At 35.1% G+C, this 18,964-nt stretch overlaps 1 protein-coding gene across 3 annotated transcripts in view; it reads right to left on the bottom strand.

Annotated features, from left to right (window-relative positions):
- Window positions 1–151: 151 nt before the first annotated feature.
- Window positions 152–18,964, bottom strand: part of LOC135078115 (uncharacterized) — a 28,312-nt gene continuing 9,499 nt past the window's right edge. For 2 of the 3 annotated variants that reach the window (XM_063972691.1, XM_063972690.1), the window contains exons 2-4: window positions 4,504–4,638; window positions 4,209–4,290; window positions 152–4,124 (exon numbers count right to left, since the gene is read on the bottom strand). In XM_063972691.1, the coding sequence (XP_063828761.1) occupies window positions 2,697–4,124; window positions 4,209–4,290; window positions 4,504–4,628 (1,635 nt within the window). In that variant the 5' untranslated portion in view covers window positions 4,629–4,638 and the 3' untranslated portion in view covers window positions 152–2,696. Of the gene's footprint in view, window positions 4,125–4,208; window positions 4,291–4,503; window positions 4,639–4,927; window positions 4,947–18,964 lie in introns of those variants that run through there. The other variant, XM_063972692.1, reaches the window with a different exon arrangement.

The raw sequence follows: 18,964 nt of genomic DNA, 5'->3' as shown, positions 1-18,964 counted from the left end.
TTAGTTTCTTAAGCAGTGGTTATTAGTCTGTTATTGTTTCACTGTATATTTTCCTAACAAAATAAAATAAAATAACCTAGTTACCGCAGTAACTTTATAACTTATTATGTGTTTATGTGTGTCTAAAGGTTTTTCTAAAGGAAACAAAATATTTTAATGAATAAACTTTATTTCTACAATAAAAGGATATAGAATGTACCGCGCTCATATTTAACAAACGTTCAACAATAGTTACTTTGGAACCAAAAAGGTAAACACTTTGGGTGCCGACTTAACATGTCTAATAACGTAGCCTAGACCAGTGTTTCTCAAACAACACAATGAGTTTTTAACCCTTTATAAGGCAGGTCTCATCCCACCATAATTATTTTAACCTGGTTGGCTTAAGGTCCAAAACAATTAAAATTTGAACTTACTTTGCCTGTTAAAGGGTTAAACCGTTACAAAAAATATACTTTTAATCAAATTGTATTGTCAAACGAAATCTTTATTTTTATAAAAGATTCACACGGTTAACAGCACAAATTGATCCATCTTAAATTATATCTCTTCATTATCCTACTTGACTACCCTCCATTGCCATGCAAGATAACTTATGCAATATTGGGTTGTTTCTTAAAACAATTAAAATACAGATCTTCCAGCACCATAATTCAAATAAACGGATCATATTAGGGTTTAACTTTCGTAGAATTTATTATTTTGTAAATATACATATTAGGTATAAGCTCTTCACAATATAATTTTTTTTAATCCAATAGAATCTATAATAAACGAAAAATTCTCTTTAGTAAATAACCCTTTATACTGGCCCCCGTTACGATTCGCCTTATCACTAATATATCAATCTACAGAACAGGTAAGGCTACAATATATCGACAAGGCAAAAGAATTTTTCATGAACACCAGCACTCTATGAAATTTCATTGAATAGTGTTAGCTCATCGATATAATTTTAGGAACTTACTAAAGCTCTTCACTTTACGAAAACGTAACAATAATTAAAACTTTACACAAAAATAACAATTTGATTTAAAAGCTCTGGGAGAAAATGTTAAAAACAAAAAAAATGCAACAAATCTATATCATAAAAGGGATTTTACAATTTTGACATTGGAATGCCACAATATTAGCCAGTTTTCAAAAATATAATATATAATATCATCATAAATATTACATATAACTTGAATATTAAATATACAATATCTACAGCCTAGCTTCCCTATTCTAAATACATTTGGTCTTTGGATGAGCATGTCACATTATGGCTTTTGTCATCTTTTGTAACTTTAAAAAATACATATAAGTGCACTTTAAAAATTTAGTACTTGCAATCTTCTTTTAAAACTCTACCTTCTAGACTAGACCTACAAAAGCTTCATACCATCAACGTAGATGGAAACAAAATCACAGTAATCCTTAAAATCCATCTATATGCACAAAATAAGAACAACAATTTGAGAAACACTGTTCCAAATAAAACAATAAATAAATTAAACTGAAGTTGACAATGGTGTGTAACTTAAATAAAGCTTAGCTATTAATGTAACAATTGCAATGTTTTAACGTCGCGTTAAAATTCATGAACATTTTCGATAAGGTTCAGGTACCTAAGGGAGACATGATCATTTTGCTATCATCTACAACAGTGAACGTTCAGATTCGTGTTTTTTTTAGTTTTTTTCATATCAATTATAACAACACATCGATTAACCCTATATAAAAAGATATTGCGTGAATTAATAGTTAAAACAAAGCGAAATAAATTTATTTTCGTTTAAAATCAAGGTTCAAAAATTATATCACAAAAGAAAAACAGCGAGTTTCACTCACGATAATTTTAGCCGCGATAGGCGTATTCAATTAACTAGCGACTAAAATAAATTTATATTAGGTTACTTTTGCCTGTATCTTTATAATATTTATTAAATCGACATTATATAAAATGTTTCAATTTTGCGCACGCATGGCAACACTCCCTGTACCACCCCAATAAATCACTTTTAAAAGGCACCGCCATTAAGTCGATCGTTCCAACAACAATGTTGCCATGTTTAGTAAAAATGTATAAAACGTGAACATTGTCACTTTAATAGATACGTTATAAAAATATATTATACAAATGATAAATTTGCAAAATATTCAATGACGTTATGAATAAAAAAACAAAATCACCATAAAAATGCAATTGCAGTCTATGCATGTTGGTGTCTAACTTTTGATTTAAAATCTAATATTAAGGCGATTTAAATAAATCTAACTTTATACAAAAATGAGGTTAACGATTATAAACGAAATTACTGTTTAAGTTTGGCATTTTTCATGTGATGCATAACTCTGTTATAATAACATTTATTATTAACACTGATATTTCATTTAAACAAACTTTTTCATATACGAACTTAATATCATTAATATTATTAACTTGATATTCTTAATACATTATGCCTTGTTATTCTTGTGATGTTATGCATTTAACTATCACAAATACCTACCAATCAACTAAAATAGGTATATAATAATATATATATCTCTCTATCTCGATATAAATAAACTCTATTCCTATTTTATAAAAACTACATTTAGGTGTACAATTATTATTTTTATGCGTACATGTAAAAGTAGATCTATAATATATAAATATTATCTGATTATATAGTAAATAATATTTTTGGAATTGTTATATTGTTGGTATTTCATACCATGGAAGCGTTTTCATCGCTTGCTTTGGCGGTCATGGTGTCTGTGATGGATGAACCTTCGATCTTCGAGGTGTTGGCGGCGACTTCAGCCAGCGTCGCAAGAGCTAATAGGTCCTGCGTGACGTTGCTATGCTGGGGTTGTTTGCAGATTTCCATGCTCTGGACGACCGTGCAAGGCGCCTCAGTCGCAATCTTGATTTCGGGGCTTATTTTATGCGATTCACTGTTCTCCATGGTCGAATACAAACCCTTTAATTCGAACCTGGTTATGCTCACTTTCCTCGGCTTGCGTTTTTGACTGCCGATGACGGAGTCGCGCCAGCTCTCGGCCATTTCACGCCTATCGTCTAGAATAGACCTAGGAACCGAATTGACTATATGCGAGGATTCCAGCGCTTTAGGCTTGAGACTGAGAGTTTTCTTCTTGCGTTTGTTCTCGCGCTTTTTCTGTTGAAACTTCTCCAGACTGAGTGAGGGTAACGCTCTTATTTTAGCGTCCAAATCAAAGTCGGCAGCCTTGAAAGTCTTGTTTGCATTATTGTCTGATTCAGGTGCTTCTACGGTGTCGTTTTTTGTTTCGCTCTCGATTGACATCTCGCTAAGCGAATTGTGCTCCTCGCCACGGTGATTGCCAGATTCCCAGCTACAGGACGCGCTGTAGCCCTCGTCTGGCAATTTGTCGTTGATGTCTCGCTTTTGCCTCTTATTCACGATCAATCCCCCCACAGCCATGAATTCCTGGTAACGCTTTCCTTTGCACGACCGCCCAGATCTTGAGTTCCTTTCGTCATCTGACCAATTTCTCTGATAACCGTAATCTTCGTCTTTAGAATACCTTTTATCAACTATTTGGTTTATCACATCTTGGTTAGTAAATTGGTCGTTGGCGACACTGTACTGATACAATCCTCCCTTTTCCTCACTAAAGCCTTCTTCTACGAATACCTTTGTGGTTTCTGTGAGTTCATTTTGAAGTTCACGTATGCTTTCCTCGTTGGCAGCTCCTTTTGCTTTAGCCCTTTCTAATATGTTGTGAGATCTGAATTCGTTTGGGGTTGAGATCGCATTATATTTAAGACAGTGAGGTGAATAGTAAGGGTTCGGAGTTTTGGTTTCAGTCTTAGTGGCCAGGAGACTGCTGAGGCCTCCCATTTGGGCTTCATCTGCCAACTTGCCTGGAGTAAACATTGACAACGGTTTAGTTTCGTTTTCGTATACGTGCTCATTGGTCTTTTTGTTGAAGTCTACTTTAGTTGAGTTATTATTTGTTTTTTCTAATTCAGCTTCATGATATTCGCTGATGGGGGATTCTATTTGTTTCTCGTTCGGTTCTCTCGGCCGAGAGGAGAGTGTGCGGAGCGGGGGCGCAGGTAATTTGTACCATTTGAAGTCAGGATTGGCACTGAAGAATGCGTCTTTGTACTGTAAGGAAGAAATCAGTAGGTTTACATAAAATATAAAAGATCTTAATAGAGATTGTAAGTTTTGATAAAATGCAAACTATACCTGTTTCGCAAGACCTGTGTAGCAAGCTTTCTCTTCTTTATCCAAGTTAGCCCACCACTCTCCAAGAATTTTGGTTATAGACCTGGAATTATTGAAATACAAAATTAATAAAGATGATACTACCTCCAGTGAGGTCTATTTATGTTCAAATCAATTTTCACCTAAATTTTTTTGGCATTACTCTTAATAATGGGTCAATTTCATGCATTCATGCTTCTATTACGACCCGTCATAAAACATAGGCGTAGCTAAAACCGCGTAAAACAAGGCTAACAAAATTATCATGGTGACGTACCGATTTTCAAGATTAGGATATTTGTCGCGGACGACGCTTCGGTGACGTTTGCAGAATATAAGGAATGCGTTCATGGGCCGACGCGCGTGGTGCGCCGGCTCCGTATCTCCGTCCTGCTCGTGCATGGTTGTCTATCTGCGGAACAAAAGAGACGCACATATCACTCAATTGTGTCGCGATCGGAAGTGTAAATAACAAAATGACAGCGATCAAGTATGCACACTGTTGCACGATTCAGATGATTCAGTTTAAGTGATGCCCTTCGTAATAATGTTGCATTTTGTTATGAAATCAATTACCAACATTGTACTTAATCAATTACATTAAGTATAGCGAAGATTACAATGTTGAGGAAGGGTACCCTATCTAGCTAGGTATTATCTATTTTGTGATTAAGTACTATTTATACATAATAAACAAATACCCTTGGGCAGTACAGCATATAAATGACCACTTTCATGTTCTCTTCACAAAATTTTCGCACCTACACACCGTGGAACACATTGGCGTAACTCACTTTTTGCAATTTTTAAAATTATACCCTTGTCTTATCAAAAGTACGAATCGTAACTTGTTGTGACTGTGCACTTACATTTAATGATGTTGGTCACTGATATCCTCGTGATATTGATTATTTATTGCAAAAAAGTACAGACACATTTTGTAATAGAGGTGACATTTCAAAAGACAGTTCATCATCTAGTCCCTTATCAGATAGCAGCACTTTCTTTGCCAAGTGCAACAATACTTCGCGTGATAAGAGCGATAACGCAGGTCGCTGATCTCTCGGCCCTTATCGTATAATCAGTAATCTACTGCTTTTGTATAGAGACGACTTTTTTTTACTTAAAAGTAAACCATGTTACAACTATACCCACTCAGTTATTTCTTCATTGTTATTGTTAAAGTTTAAAAGATAAAAGTGTATGACAAATACAATAACATAACTTTATTTATCATTACATTGTAAATAAAGATAAACTGAATATTGAGAAGTTAAAGAATAATCTAATCATGGAAAGTTCTTGCATTTATATTTTCTCATTATTAAAGTTAATTACTATTGTAAACAATTGAATTTTATGACCACTTGGCGTGGTAGCTTGTGTTCTACATTAAAAAGTAAGCTGTAGAGCTTCAAAATCTGCACAGCCTGAATGAATCATTAATCATTATTATCATATTAATATTATTTGCAGAACACAATGAGCATGTACGTTTAGATTTCTTGTGGCGGCAAGACCTGCAAGTCTCTAACACCCTGGAGGGCTACACATCATTCGTCTTCTTCATCGTATTCTATTGAGTGCGGTCAGTGTCAAGAAGCATAGCTTCGTCTGTGACGTCACTGAGGTCATCCAAAACCCATGGCGTACCTCCAGAGGTCATGATCCACTTCCCATCGGATTCCAGGCGGGTGACCTTGACACAGTGTGCCGAAGTAAGCCGAGGCTGGGCGGCCATCGGCCCGTGAAAGTGAAAACTGAGCAGGATAGCAGTGCGCGCGCGCTCGCTTTCAAATCTTCGGAAGTATTCGGAACAAGTTAACGCCTCGTTTAGTTCAGCGGTTCAATTTCTTTAAGACAGGTTGGGTTAGGTTAGGTTATATTTTTTGAGTCCACTTGTTTTAACTAAATTTTTAAAATTTATCAACGAATGAGAATCTTTTAACAATTAAGAATTTCATCATAAATGAACAATGAAAATAAAAAGTATCACAAATATCCTTGAAGAGTTATTTCGAAATGTTTACAAGGAAAAATTCCGAGAAACATGGGTGCTGCTGAAAATAAAATATGTAGGTCTTTTTCATTTGAAATTCAGATTGATCCGGCTCAGGTAGTTCGGTGAAATCATTTGATAACCTAATTTGACGGGATATGCGATCAATCGTTAAATTGCAAATAGGTTTAAAATAGGTCATCTCTTTACTCGGAAAGTGGAATTATTGGAGCAAGTAAAAAGTTCGGTTACTGAGCGAACATTATTACGCGACGTGCTGTGAGACAGTAAAGGACATTCCCCAAAAATGGTAACACTTTTTTAAGCCTCGAATTTGTTTTGCCGAAGTTCCCATTCCATACATTATTTTGAGATCTTAAAGTAAGGCAATAGGGTACAAAATATAGTGGCCACGATGTTGACTCAGTCTTGTTAAGAATTAAAGATGGATACTATTTTGATGTTGACATAAAAATACTTGTTTTGATATCCGAACGTGAGTTGACTTCAAAGAGGATGCATATTTAGCTAGCAATGTCCAGTCCATGGAAGATTTCGGAATTGAAAGTGTACGATGCAAGAACGCACTCGTGGGGTCCGCTGACGTAGTTTCGAATTGTAATCGCACATCTATGATTTAAAACTATGCTTATTACGTAGTGATCGCGTATAATTTACAATAACTTACGTTAATATTGTGAAAAATAAACTGCATTGGGAGTCCGAGTTTATTTTTCTATGAGTTACAGCAACGTGAATGCTAATGTAGAATTTGAATTTGCAACGTAAGTAGGTATGTCAAGAGTAATAGGTACTGTCCGAAAAAGAAATATACAGTAAAAGCTGGTATTTTTAAATCTGGAACATCTTAAATAAAACAAAGTGCCTTGTTAAAATTATATTTTTGAGTTACTTCACTTTTGATTTTTTGTACTTTATTGTTTACTTCAAAAGATACTTTTAAGTTAGATCTAATGCGTTTTTTGAGTTTACAGGTTCATCATGGATGCAAGTTGGCTTTGATAACTTTAAACGGTACGCTGTTGTATTGCATGTTAAATACGACAGTAGCGTTTGTTGAAACCTATAAAAAATACAATTTATCAGATTTCTTCAGTGTGTGCTAAGCTTGATATAATCAATAAAGTAAAAACTGATTTTAAACAAAAATATCATTAGTACAATCCTCAAGGCATAAGCTTTCCTCCAGATTCGTTTAGGTATGGAGTTACAAGATCTTATTGAGCATTGACAATAGGCTTTTGGAGCAATCCTGAATACCCCACAGATACATTTGCTATTGTGTTGTCAAAACCAACTATCATATTTTCATCGTCTCACAAATGTGTTATATCAAATTGTTGCATGTCACACGTCTGTTCAATATCGGACTTTACATAACGTAACATAGAGCATAATGAGCGTGTTGATTTGTAATCATAGCGATAGGTGTTTAGTCCGTATCGTGTTTCATACGATATTGATTGGAGCCACAGAATAAGTAATAGTACAGGTACAGAAGGATTACTCCGCAAGACGATTTAAATAAATGCGAGTCTTGCTACGACGCGATACAGTGGAATTCAGCTCGCACAGCACTACGTACCTACAATTTTATTCACTTACAAGTTTTGTCTCTTTCTATCGCGTGCCTCTGAACTCTTCTTACGCTGTTAGGGTTGCTGTCTAGTGAAAAAATAATTAATCTACTTATTTGTAATGACCTACTCGTACGTATGTAGGTAAGTATGCATTCATTATGGTAAACCTTGGGAGAGGCCTTTGTCCAGCAGTGGACGTCATTTGGCTGAAACGAACGAACGCATTCTGAGCAGTAGTCATGGTAGGTTAGGTTCCTATACTATCCTAAGAATTATTGATTACCTACATGGCCAACATACCTTTCAGCATCTTTGGGAAGCGAAAAAAAAAGATAAATCCGGTAGATTACTTTTCGAATTTAAACACCCGAACGCCGCACAATATTTCTTTCTCTTTATGTCCATTTTTAAATAATACTATGATCATATAATTATAATCATACTACAACGCACGCCAGCGTCTTGACGAGCGCGCGCGTGACACTCGACTGATATAATACCCGCCCAGTGTGACCACTTTTTCATCAGATAATCTACCAAAAACGATGCTCAAATCTACCAAAATCTACCAAGACCTATTTAAAATTCTACTTAAATTATACCACATAAAATAAAACATATAATTTGAACAAAATATAGTATTTTTATTTCTTTATCATCATCATTATAGTCTTTTTTAACATTTTTATATAATTTTTTGTCATTTTTCATTACTTGTAGCATGGATGCTTCAGGTTTAAAATTTGTGCAATTTCCAGCGCTCTTTATAATATTAGTATAGATAATTATAACACTTTTAAAATTAGTACTATTTAATAATACAAGTTTTAAGTTTAATTTCATTGATAAATAAAAGTACTTCTTAAAAATAAACCCTTGGTTTGAACGTTTGAATTTTTTTATGTCGATATTAACAACACTAGCCAATATGTGGCAACATTTGTGTGCATTGAATTGAACTGTCAAGTTAGTTCGCCTTCATATAGTGACCATAAGCGGACCCTAAAGTTATTTTTTTCTGGCCTGGATTCTCGGCTCGGTTACAATTTAATTTTGGACTACCATTTATAGCAATGTTCTAAAAATACCAATTATCTACCAAAATCTACTAAACGATTTAGCACTACTAAATCATCGTTCTGTTTGCCTCAAATCTACCAAAAAAGTAGAAATCTACTAAAAGTGGTCACGCTGCCCGCCGGCGGGGCGCTTCGCTGTAGGTAATTATCGGATGTACCGCGCGGAGTGAGCCAGGCCTGTTGGAGCCTCAGATCATAGAAGGGAATAGATGTGAAACGGGGGCGTGGCGCGTGTCTCCGCGATATGCCCAGAAACGAACATCGCCCGCGACGCCAGGTTAGTCGCGATTCAGTCGTACTGAGGAAATGTTCTCCGATATTGTTGGATAATGCGTCGTAACGTGCAATAACATAAGTGAAACGAAGAACTACAGGAACAATGAAGTCATTTACCACATGTAAGTATTGCAAATCCATTGGTATTTTGCTTATAAATAAAAAAAACTAAACATTTTTACGAACGAATTCAGTGCCGTGACATTTACTGCGATATCGAAATTAGTGGTGATAAAAATTCAAACACGTTGTACATTGACGATTTAGTTAGCAACCACTTTATGTCATGCGTAACTACTGCGCAATGTATTTTATTTCTTCCGATATCCACTGACGCGTGAAAATACACAGTACGGCCGCATGTGCCGGTCGTAACATAGTGCAGGGCTCGTGTTCTAATACGGTTTCCTATTATCGATAAATAAAAGTAAATTATTTATTTTCTATTTTCTAATTTTGAATGAAAAAATCATGAGTTGCTTGCGATTTTTAAGTTTTTACAAAAACAATAACAACAGTAGAAGGGATTAGTAACTGTCAACTATGTAATTACTATAAGAGCTAGTTGAAAGCCTAATATAGGCATTATTTTTGATAAACATAGGCGGTACGAATTTCGCCATAATTAAAAAGTTAATGCGCGATAGTAGTTAATAATAATTACAGTGATCCTGTTATTATTATTAAAGTAAATAATAATATATTACCAATATTGTAAGTACTCCATCGATAACAATATTGAGCTTTGGTTGGGGTAAATTAATATAAGGTAACTTCATTTAGTCCCAATAATTGATTCCGAGTTTTTCGTCCATCTAAAATGGAACTGACTCCTTTATGCAAAAATCGTTAAAGAACATAATAATAACGTATAATAATAAAAAGGTTTTCATACAAGCATTTTTTAAACCAATTTCGAGCCTTGCCCCCAGGATTTAAAGTATCGATATCTTATCGACTTCTTTTTATCTTTCTTCTCTCTAATTGCTTTTTTCAAAGTGTGCGTCACGTCACGCGGCCATTGATTGGCCATAAGGCACGCCTTCTGGCCAATCACAGCACTTTTAAGCCGGTTGCACATGTTGTCGTAGACTCTCAGTCGCTTTGTTTTTACACAGTTGAATGTGTGTGTGGGAGCTGTGGTGGGGGAAATGTGGGGACACTGGTTCTCGTTGTAGTTACGCGCGACTTCATATCTATTCTCTTTCTATGATCTGAGATTGGAGCCATTATTGCTGGTGCGTTTTGTTGCGGCCGCGTATGTGACAAAGTATAATAATAACGTTTACAGTTATCCAACTGCCGTAATGTAACTGCGCTGCGGTTAGGCATCACTTGAGTATGCACTGCGCCCCACTAGCACTTAGGCCCGTATTACGAAACAAACCTTGAAACGTGATTCAAAGTTGAGCACAGACTCAAGGATGTGTATATTCTGAATATGAATCCAGTTTTGCGATATGTTACAATGTGAGCCATAAGGCGCCTTATAAGAAGTAGCCCAAGTGAGAAGTAGCCCAAATCAGAAGAAGCCAAAATGAGAAGTGGCCATAATGAAAAGTAGTTCATTAGCTATACGGTTGCCATAACGAGAATTAGCCCTAATGCGCCTAAAGGATTCATAACTAAGGTTTAAAGACAAACATAGATTTTGTTGTATTCCGTGATCAATACTTGCACCAATCAAAGCTTAGAAGAATCCAAGCATCAAGTCTGAGCATCGTTTCGTACTATGGGTCTTATGGTAGCTGCTTGGAAATTCATCGACTATTTTGTTGCGCCGTTTCCTTCCCACCAATAAAACCCCATTAGTTTAGTGCACGACAATTTGAAGGCAATTGATACGATCATGTGAGCCACTTCCCACATTAATATTTCAAATAGTTTTCCGATTCGCTAGTAACACAATGGTATTGGTAAAATAGTCTTTAACAACTGCAAGCAGAGCTACATAGGAAGCTCCCGACAAAGGCATGGGTTCGAATTCTACCGTGGGGAAATGTTAGTGTAATGAGCACAATCATGCTTATAAACTTTTATTGAACCTATATTTTTCACACTTATCTTAGTTGGGTCCATATCTAGTCACCTTAGAACAAGCTCTGTTTGTTTAGGACTTTTCTCTCCATCCATTTGTATTTAGTACCATTTATATTTCGCTAATCAAGGTTATTTCCGAGGCACGTACCGCGGCAATTGAACACGAGTTAGCTGTCATAGTACAAGGCCACAACAAAATCATCTTTGCCGCACTTGCCATCGACAAGGCCGACTCACAAAACGTCACTAGAGCGACTAGACCACTCGATTTCGCAAAAACATCAACGAAAGTGATTAGCAGCTTCACGGTGGATCCTCCACACTATTGGCCGATTGTTTGCATTGTGGAAATGAGACGGCAACAGATGGAATGTTATTGCGGACAAGAGATAGCTAATAATCCGTGTAATGATTGATCATTATTATTACAGCGTGAACAAGTGATCATAATCTATGGAATTCGGAGGCGGAGATGAATAAATTAGAATTTATAATAAAAAGTCTCATGACTTTTTATGTGACTTCTCATGTTTTTTCTTTTTGTTGTAGTCATCTACATAAGGAAATTAAACGAGTCGATTGAGGACCTCCGTTTTCCGTCGGGAAAATAGTATTTTGCCTTCTGCAATACTGAGCAAATTAGTGAATCATGTTTGTCAGTTAGCTGACCCATTATCACATTACGGTCGCCGTATTCCGTAATTATGAAGAAAGTTATCTATAACCAATTCTGGCTTTATGACGAGTAAACTGAAATACAGAATTTATTTAAAAAAAAACACTGTTCATGTGGTTACTAATTGATCTGATGATTATGATGATTCGCATGGTCACCAGAACTAAAGATAAAAGAATCTCGGAAGAAGAGCAGAATAAGCTGATAGATATTCTAAATGTGAAAGGTCTCGATGTTGACATTAAAATTAGCTAGAACTGGAAGAGAAAATTTAATAATGCACAAGTTACATCAAACGTAGAAAGCAATAACAAAGTCTAGAGCGCGGAACAAGGTCAGGCTGTTAACATTAAAACAGTCGATAAACTACCTGACAACAGGCATCGGGTTTTGTAGATAGATCTATGTATACTAAATTTTATGAATGCGAAAGTTACGGTTTTCTTGTCTGTCACGTTTTCTGAACCAATTTTGATAAATGAGATGCAGATATCGGACGTAGGAAAAGGAATGTCGATTTAATCACAAAAAATACAAGATGAAGAAAATGTGATTTAAAATTTTGATGAATGAAAGATGAAGAGATGAAATTAAATTAAGATTCTCTAATTAGTGATATACATTTTATTTTTATGCATTTGTTACGGTCGAAGCGAATGGTGTCATCCGCTTACTCCTTAGATCTTTGAATAACTAAATGTAAGTGCTTTTTTAATTTTTGTTTAATCAAATGCATGGAAGTTTTCTCATTTCTTGCTATCACCACAGAATAGATAATAGCTATCACATACATTGCGTACGTGCATAGCATCAGTTTCAGATCATGTTCTAATCATATTTTCTTGATCATTTGTGTTAAGAAGACAATTATATTGGGGGGTAATTACTTTAAATTGGTCTTCCTTTTACATTTAATTTTTAACAATTTAGTTAATAAAACCAGACATTCAATTACTTCAATCACATCATGAATTTGAAACAACTTTAAACGATGTGCCAAACATGAATCATGTTATATGTCGGATAAAATTTGATAGTCTGAACAAGGCAAGGGTGGAATGGAACATAATGTGGTTCGACACGAAGGAAAACTCAGTGACTTCATGTGTCGCCTGGGTGTCTGAAGGGCATGATGTAACCTGTATTTTGCTGATAATATCTTGTTTATAATCTTGTTAGTGGAAAATTCTGTTTACCCTTTCTTTTGAGGCTGAGGCAAACCTTTCTTGATATTTTCCTAGGTGGCTATTTTTATAAGCAAACAATACCACGCGTTTATGGACCGGTGGCAACACCCACGCAGACGAATCGAGTGGTTCACTACTTCATATTCACAGAACAATGTAGTAACATGTATGTTTAGTTTATGAAATAGTTTCAGTATAAGGAGTTCTAATGACATTGTCCAATTAATGCACTTCTTATGTAAGTTGCTTACTTATCTACGCTTGTTAATCATGAATGCCCCTTTCAGGTTCTACATACACCAGCATGAGTAAGCTTATAGCTTAACTGTAAGCTGAGATCCATCTCTTTTTTTAGGTGACTCTAGCTTAGGTACGTAAATCTTTCTTTCTCTCTCGCGATTTAGGAGTTGCGGCTTCATTATCATCAGGTCATTTCGTCTCCACTGCAGGAGGACGTACATCTAATTTACCAGAGGCAAATGAAGTAGGTACCTACATAATTGGCCTACACTCCCGACAATGGCCAGACGAGTTGGGGAGGTCTGACCGTTTATGGCTTAATCACACATAATGGCTAACATAAATCGCACACGATAAAGGAATATTTTTGAGACTCGTATTTAATGTATTACGGTTAACAATATAGTTTTGGCTTTCGTTCGTTTCCTTCCGCACGTTATCGTGCAGGAAACTGGTTAGTAATCGCGCAGCGCGTTGTAGGACCGATTACCGACTATTAGCAAACCAGTGGGTTCGCCTGTGACTTTGTTCGCGCGAAATTTAGGTTTTTACGACACGTTGGACGCCACGTGGCTCACCAGTGAGCCTCGAACAATCCTACTAATATTATAAATGCGAAAGTTTGGATGTCTGGATGTTTGTTACTTTTTCACGAAAAAACTACTGAACGGATTTTGATGAAACTTTACAGTATTATTGTTTATAACCCAGAATAGCATATAGGCTGTAATTTATGACGATCTGTGACAAACTAAATTTCACGCGGGTGAAGCCGCGGGCAAAAGCTAGTAAAATTTATATTGTGCCTACTGTCTCGAAGTTCATTAACTTAATATTATCATTAATATGAACCAAGGTATTTATAACTACAGGTCTTTTCGTTAGATGCGTTACAAATTACCAAAACTGAGACAAAACTTTTAGGTACATAAATAAAAAGATAAGGAAATAGAATTTAAAGGTTTTAATAAAAACGTTTTTCTTTTATACAGAAAACCTATCTTTATAATTTATTTCGATTTAAGAAGACTATTAAAAAATATCATATTATTAAAAACACGACTCCTCGCGTGCGAAGCTCGCATGCATAGCACGGCCATAGTTGTTAATAAAATATGTAAAAAAACGTATGAAAAAGATAATTTCAATAAACCGGTGGACTCATCGGTGGTAGCAATTCATAAAGGCAATCAAATTGCTAATGATTTTTAAAGTATTAAAAGTACAGAACAGAAGCTCAAAGAAGTAAATTAGCTAAATCGACCCTTGAATTTATTTTAAGCTCCAGCACCGTGACCTTAACCTTATAAAGCTTACCGAAAGTAGTTTTTAAAAATATAAACCAGTTGAAATTAATTAGTCAATCGTATAAGGCCGGTCTACACTTGAAGGCGCAGTGAGGAAGTCCGGCACACGAGTGTCCCGGATTGGGATGATTTAGCTTAAATTTTTATGACTAAGTATGCTAACTGTGAAAAAGCGACTCTTCCATAATATTTTAGATGGCAAAGATAAGGCTTTGACGTTAAATTATCAAAAGCATTCAAGTTCGTTATAAATATGTAGAGTAGGCCCTTTTCACGTCCTCTAACTTAATATGCCTCTTTGGCACAATATATTTTATCTCGGTCTCTTGGTCTATAACTATCAGAAGTTTTAACAGAATATCCAACTGGAAGCAATATAAAATAATGTGTAAATCAGTCTCTAGGATTCTTGAAGAGTCCGCATATCTACAGACTCTTCAAAATTGTGCATAACGCGAATTTCACCTGGACGTAGGTAGGATTCACAGTATATTTTAATCTGATGGACTGGGAACGACGAATTCAAACATTGAAAGTTAATATTCTTGGTAAGATAAACTCATTTCTAAGAGGAAATCGACCTGGGTTCCGATGAAAAAGGAATGTCCTGAATAATCTTTTATTCAGTTTTAATTACTCAGGTACTTGATGACAAAATGTTAGTCACCAAAGATATAACTATGAATATTTTAACCAATTGTTATCAACATTATACGGAAAATGTGTTAAAAATATCGATAATTATTATTGATTTGTGGACAAAATTTAAATTAAATTGTATCTGCGTATATTTAGTTAAAAATGTATATGAGAAAATAAGAGACTGTACCTACCCACTTACCTATGACAAACAATATTTTAAAAGATTTGTCTGTCTGTTCCAGCTAATCTCAAAAACGGTTAAACTGATTATTGACCCGACTTTCACTGATAGATCACTGATTTTACAAAAAGTGACAGACAGAAGGCAGAATAATTAATGAAACACATGAGACAGGGACTTAATTAACTCAATCATAGCAAACATAATTACGCTAACAGGTTAAGTAATTAATTTTTGTACCAATACCAACATTAAATACTTAAGACGGTTCTCATTTGATAACTTGAAACGTTTATTGTAACTCATAAAATATTTTGAATATTACTAAATTCCGATTAGCGATACAATCAGCAAATTAATATTATCCTCATTAACACTGGTTTAGAGGCTCAAGAGCTTAATGGAAGCTGCGTTAAAAACAATATTAATTTAATGGACGTTAATGCATTCTTACCGCAACGTTGTTTACTTTAGATTGTTGGCAGTAAAGTGATCTGTTCATCTACAAAATTAACTCTAATTGCTCTAATTGCTACAAATAACATGTTGATTATAAATTATATTTATTTAGTGTAAAGAAATGTTTGAAATTAATTATAATCAAAAACTGTTCCTTAAACAGCGAACTAAGGACACGGGAAGATTATTTGATATTTATTTATGACAAATACTTATTTGCTATTTAATTTAATTTTATTGTTATCTCAAAATGACCAGGTTCACGAACTTTTAAAATTATTTCTTTGGTTTTGAAATTGTCTAGGCAATTATAACCATGACATTCAAAAAGCCTAACCCCTTCCTTTAGCAGTCGGGTAACATGCATCTACACGAAGAAGGAAGATTTATTGGAGCATCCGGTGCATTGTTTTAGATGCGCCGCTGCACTGATGATGTTTAATATAATAATGGTTTGGTAAGTGATAAGACGGTGGGATAGGTCTCTAATAATAAAGGTTCATGTAGACATGATAATAAAGTCAAAAGTGCTTTAGCATCAGTAGCACTTAAATCCTTGGTTGTCTACGGCAAACTTAAATAGGCTACTAAAACCACAAAATAAAGGTTTTTTGGTTTTGAAAAAAGTGGTTTTGACAACATTAGTCATCAAATGACATAATGTAATAACCCGAATGTAACAGTTAAAGAAACAATTTGCCAGCAATTTAAATCTGCCGTGCACACGCTTGGCAATGGAAGCGAATAAATTGTGTTAATAAACACTAACTGAACATCTTTAAATTTTACAATACATAAAAGGGTTACACAATACAACAAAAGTTCGTTAATTATGTACTAATTTAACCATTTTGTTTGCGGGACTAAAAATAGAATGGGCCGATAGCGTTACTATTGCTAACAGCGATAAAGAGTCCTCCAGTGCAAAATTAAAATTCATAATCGTGTTACGTTGAACACTGAATTTTCGTCACACACTTTAAACGGTGTCAACTACGGTTATTGGAGAACATAGAGGATGTAACGCTAGTTATCGACTCCACATCTAATATAGGTAGCGAAACGGACTTACATACCGATGATGAATTGTGAAAAGTGCAGTAAATTAGGATAGGAGAATGTTATAGCAAAGCTAAAAATCTCTTGTTTCACTTCACATCTGAACTAAATTATAGTCTCGATTTATTATTCAAAATAGAGGTACACGAAAAGAGACTAGTGAAATACTATAGGAGCTGTAGAACGCTCCTCAGCATAATTTGTAACAATTATTATTAATCAGAGTAGGTACTTGATATTATTGATTTCAAACAAAGTGATAATATTTTGGTAATTGGTATATTAGTCATCACCCACATTGATAATAATGAAAAGGGATGCTCTTAGTTTCTTAATTAGCCTTTTTATTTAAACATCGCAAAGTAAATGGATCCCGTTTAAAATATTTTTGTTGTGGTTGTAAATTACTGGCAGTTGGCATGAACGAGATTTTGATGAGAGCAAATTACGTACGATTTGACTTGGCCCGACTTGTAAAAACATGGCGTATAGCGTCACCGCGCGTCATATCTACACCCACTTTTGCGTATGCTATAGTTGAACATTGAAACTCCGGTACTCTAGATTTGGCTAGTCCAACTTTACTAAACATTTTGTTTTGCCACCTGTCATCCGCTTCGCACTGGATAAGTCGAACCTTAACTTCGAGCTCCTCCTATGTTTTTCAGATTAATTTCCTTGCGGGTCCAATGACAGTTTAATTTTCCCCTGGGAACAACTTGACCGTGATAGTTGGGTTTTTATTGGCGGTCAAGCCTGTGTAGAGTAGAACCTGGCTACACAGGAGTTGCAGCGGTGGAAACGAGAAGTGGGAATAGTCCCATTAGTCTAGGAAAAACCAACTTAGAAAGTGGCAGGTGCTGACAAATTGATTCTATTTCGGATTAGTAGACAAAGTTCGAAAAATACTATTTTACTTTCGATTTTCGTATGACTAAAATTAGGCCTAGGTTCAGCTTTGGCTAGAAACACTAGTCAGAAGCTGAATTTAAAATCTTTTTCGCCATGAACTTGCTAAGAGACGTTGGTCATAGGGGCATAAGATTCCTAAATCAATCATTACGAGAAAAGGATAAAACGACGTTTGACTATAACACATAAGTAAATGACGCAAATTATGAGTAATGTAGTAATTAAATGAGTAAGTACTGGACTTAGCAAGTGACTTTGATATTAAAATCTAAGACGGTGTCACTCAAAACAAAAAAGATGATAGGCACAAAATACAAGTGGCATTTCAGGATGAATTAACAAAACCTTTATTATTTACAAATTAAAATTACATTCAGTAAGCACAAACAACTTATCGATGTTACCTATTTGTTGTGAGACTATTATTATGAATTCAAAGACAGCTGCAAGATTATGAGATACTGTGACACAGTTGATGTTATTAATTTAGAAAAAAAATAGAGCAATAAATATAAATTTAAAGCACATTTTACAAGTTTGAACACAGATTGCACAAAGATGCACCTCACGGAGTAAACAACTGACGTAAGAACAAATATTCATCTTTAGATACATCCCCGACTTGTCGCACTAGGTTAATTTAATTTTCCTTTTATCATAGGTCGTTCGTGTCACGTGTTTATCGATGATTTAATTCAATCAAATAATTTAAAGGTCCGAGTTTGTTATACTGCCAACTTTAACAAAGTCAATATTGACTTTTTATAAGTATCAAAACAGCTCACAAATGACTTCGAATCACACAATCACGTAAAAACAACATGTAAATAAGACGTATCTTATAGACTTTATAATGCAGCTGGAGAGTCCGATTTTCAATTGTTTGCGTAATTTGAAATATTGGCTTCAATGACTGACATTGTTGCATCTGGGAGCGATTCATCTAGGATGGCAATTACACTATCAATAGCTGTTAAAAGATCGAATAGGTCGTGCATCAATTGACGCCATTGGTCGGCTGGCTGCTCCGAGGCGATGGTGTAGCAAAAAATTGGACCAAGATTTTCCGCATTGCGAAGG

The sequence above is a fragment of the Ostrinia nubilalis genome, chromosome 14 (assembly GCF_963855985.1).
Source record: "Ostrinia nubilalis chromosome 14, ilOstNubi1.1, whole genome shotgun sequence".
NCBI classification, from domain to species: Eukaryota; Metazoa; Arthropoda; class Insecta; order Lepidoptera; family Crambidae; genus Ostrinia; species Ostrinia nubilalis.
The sequence above is the reverse complement of the archived record's forward strand: the minus strand, read 5'-3'. Positions and strand labels throughout refer to the sequence as shown.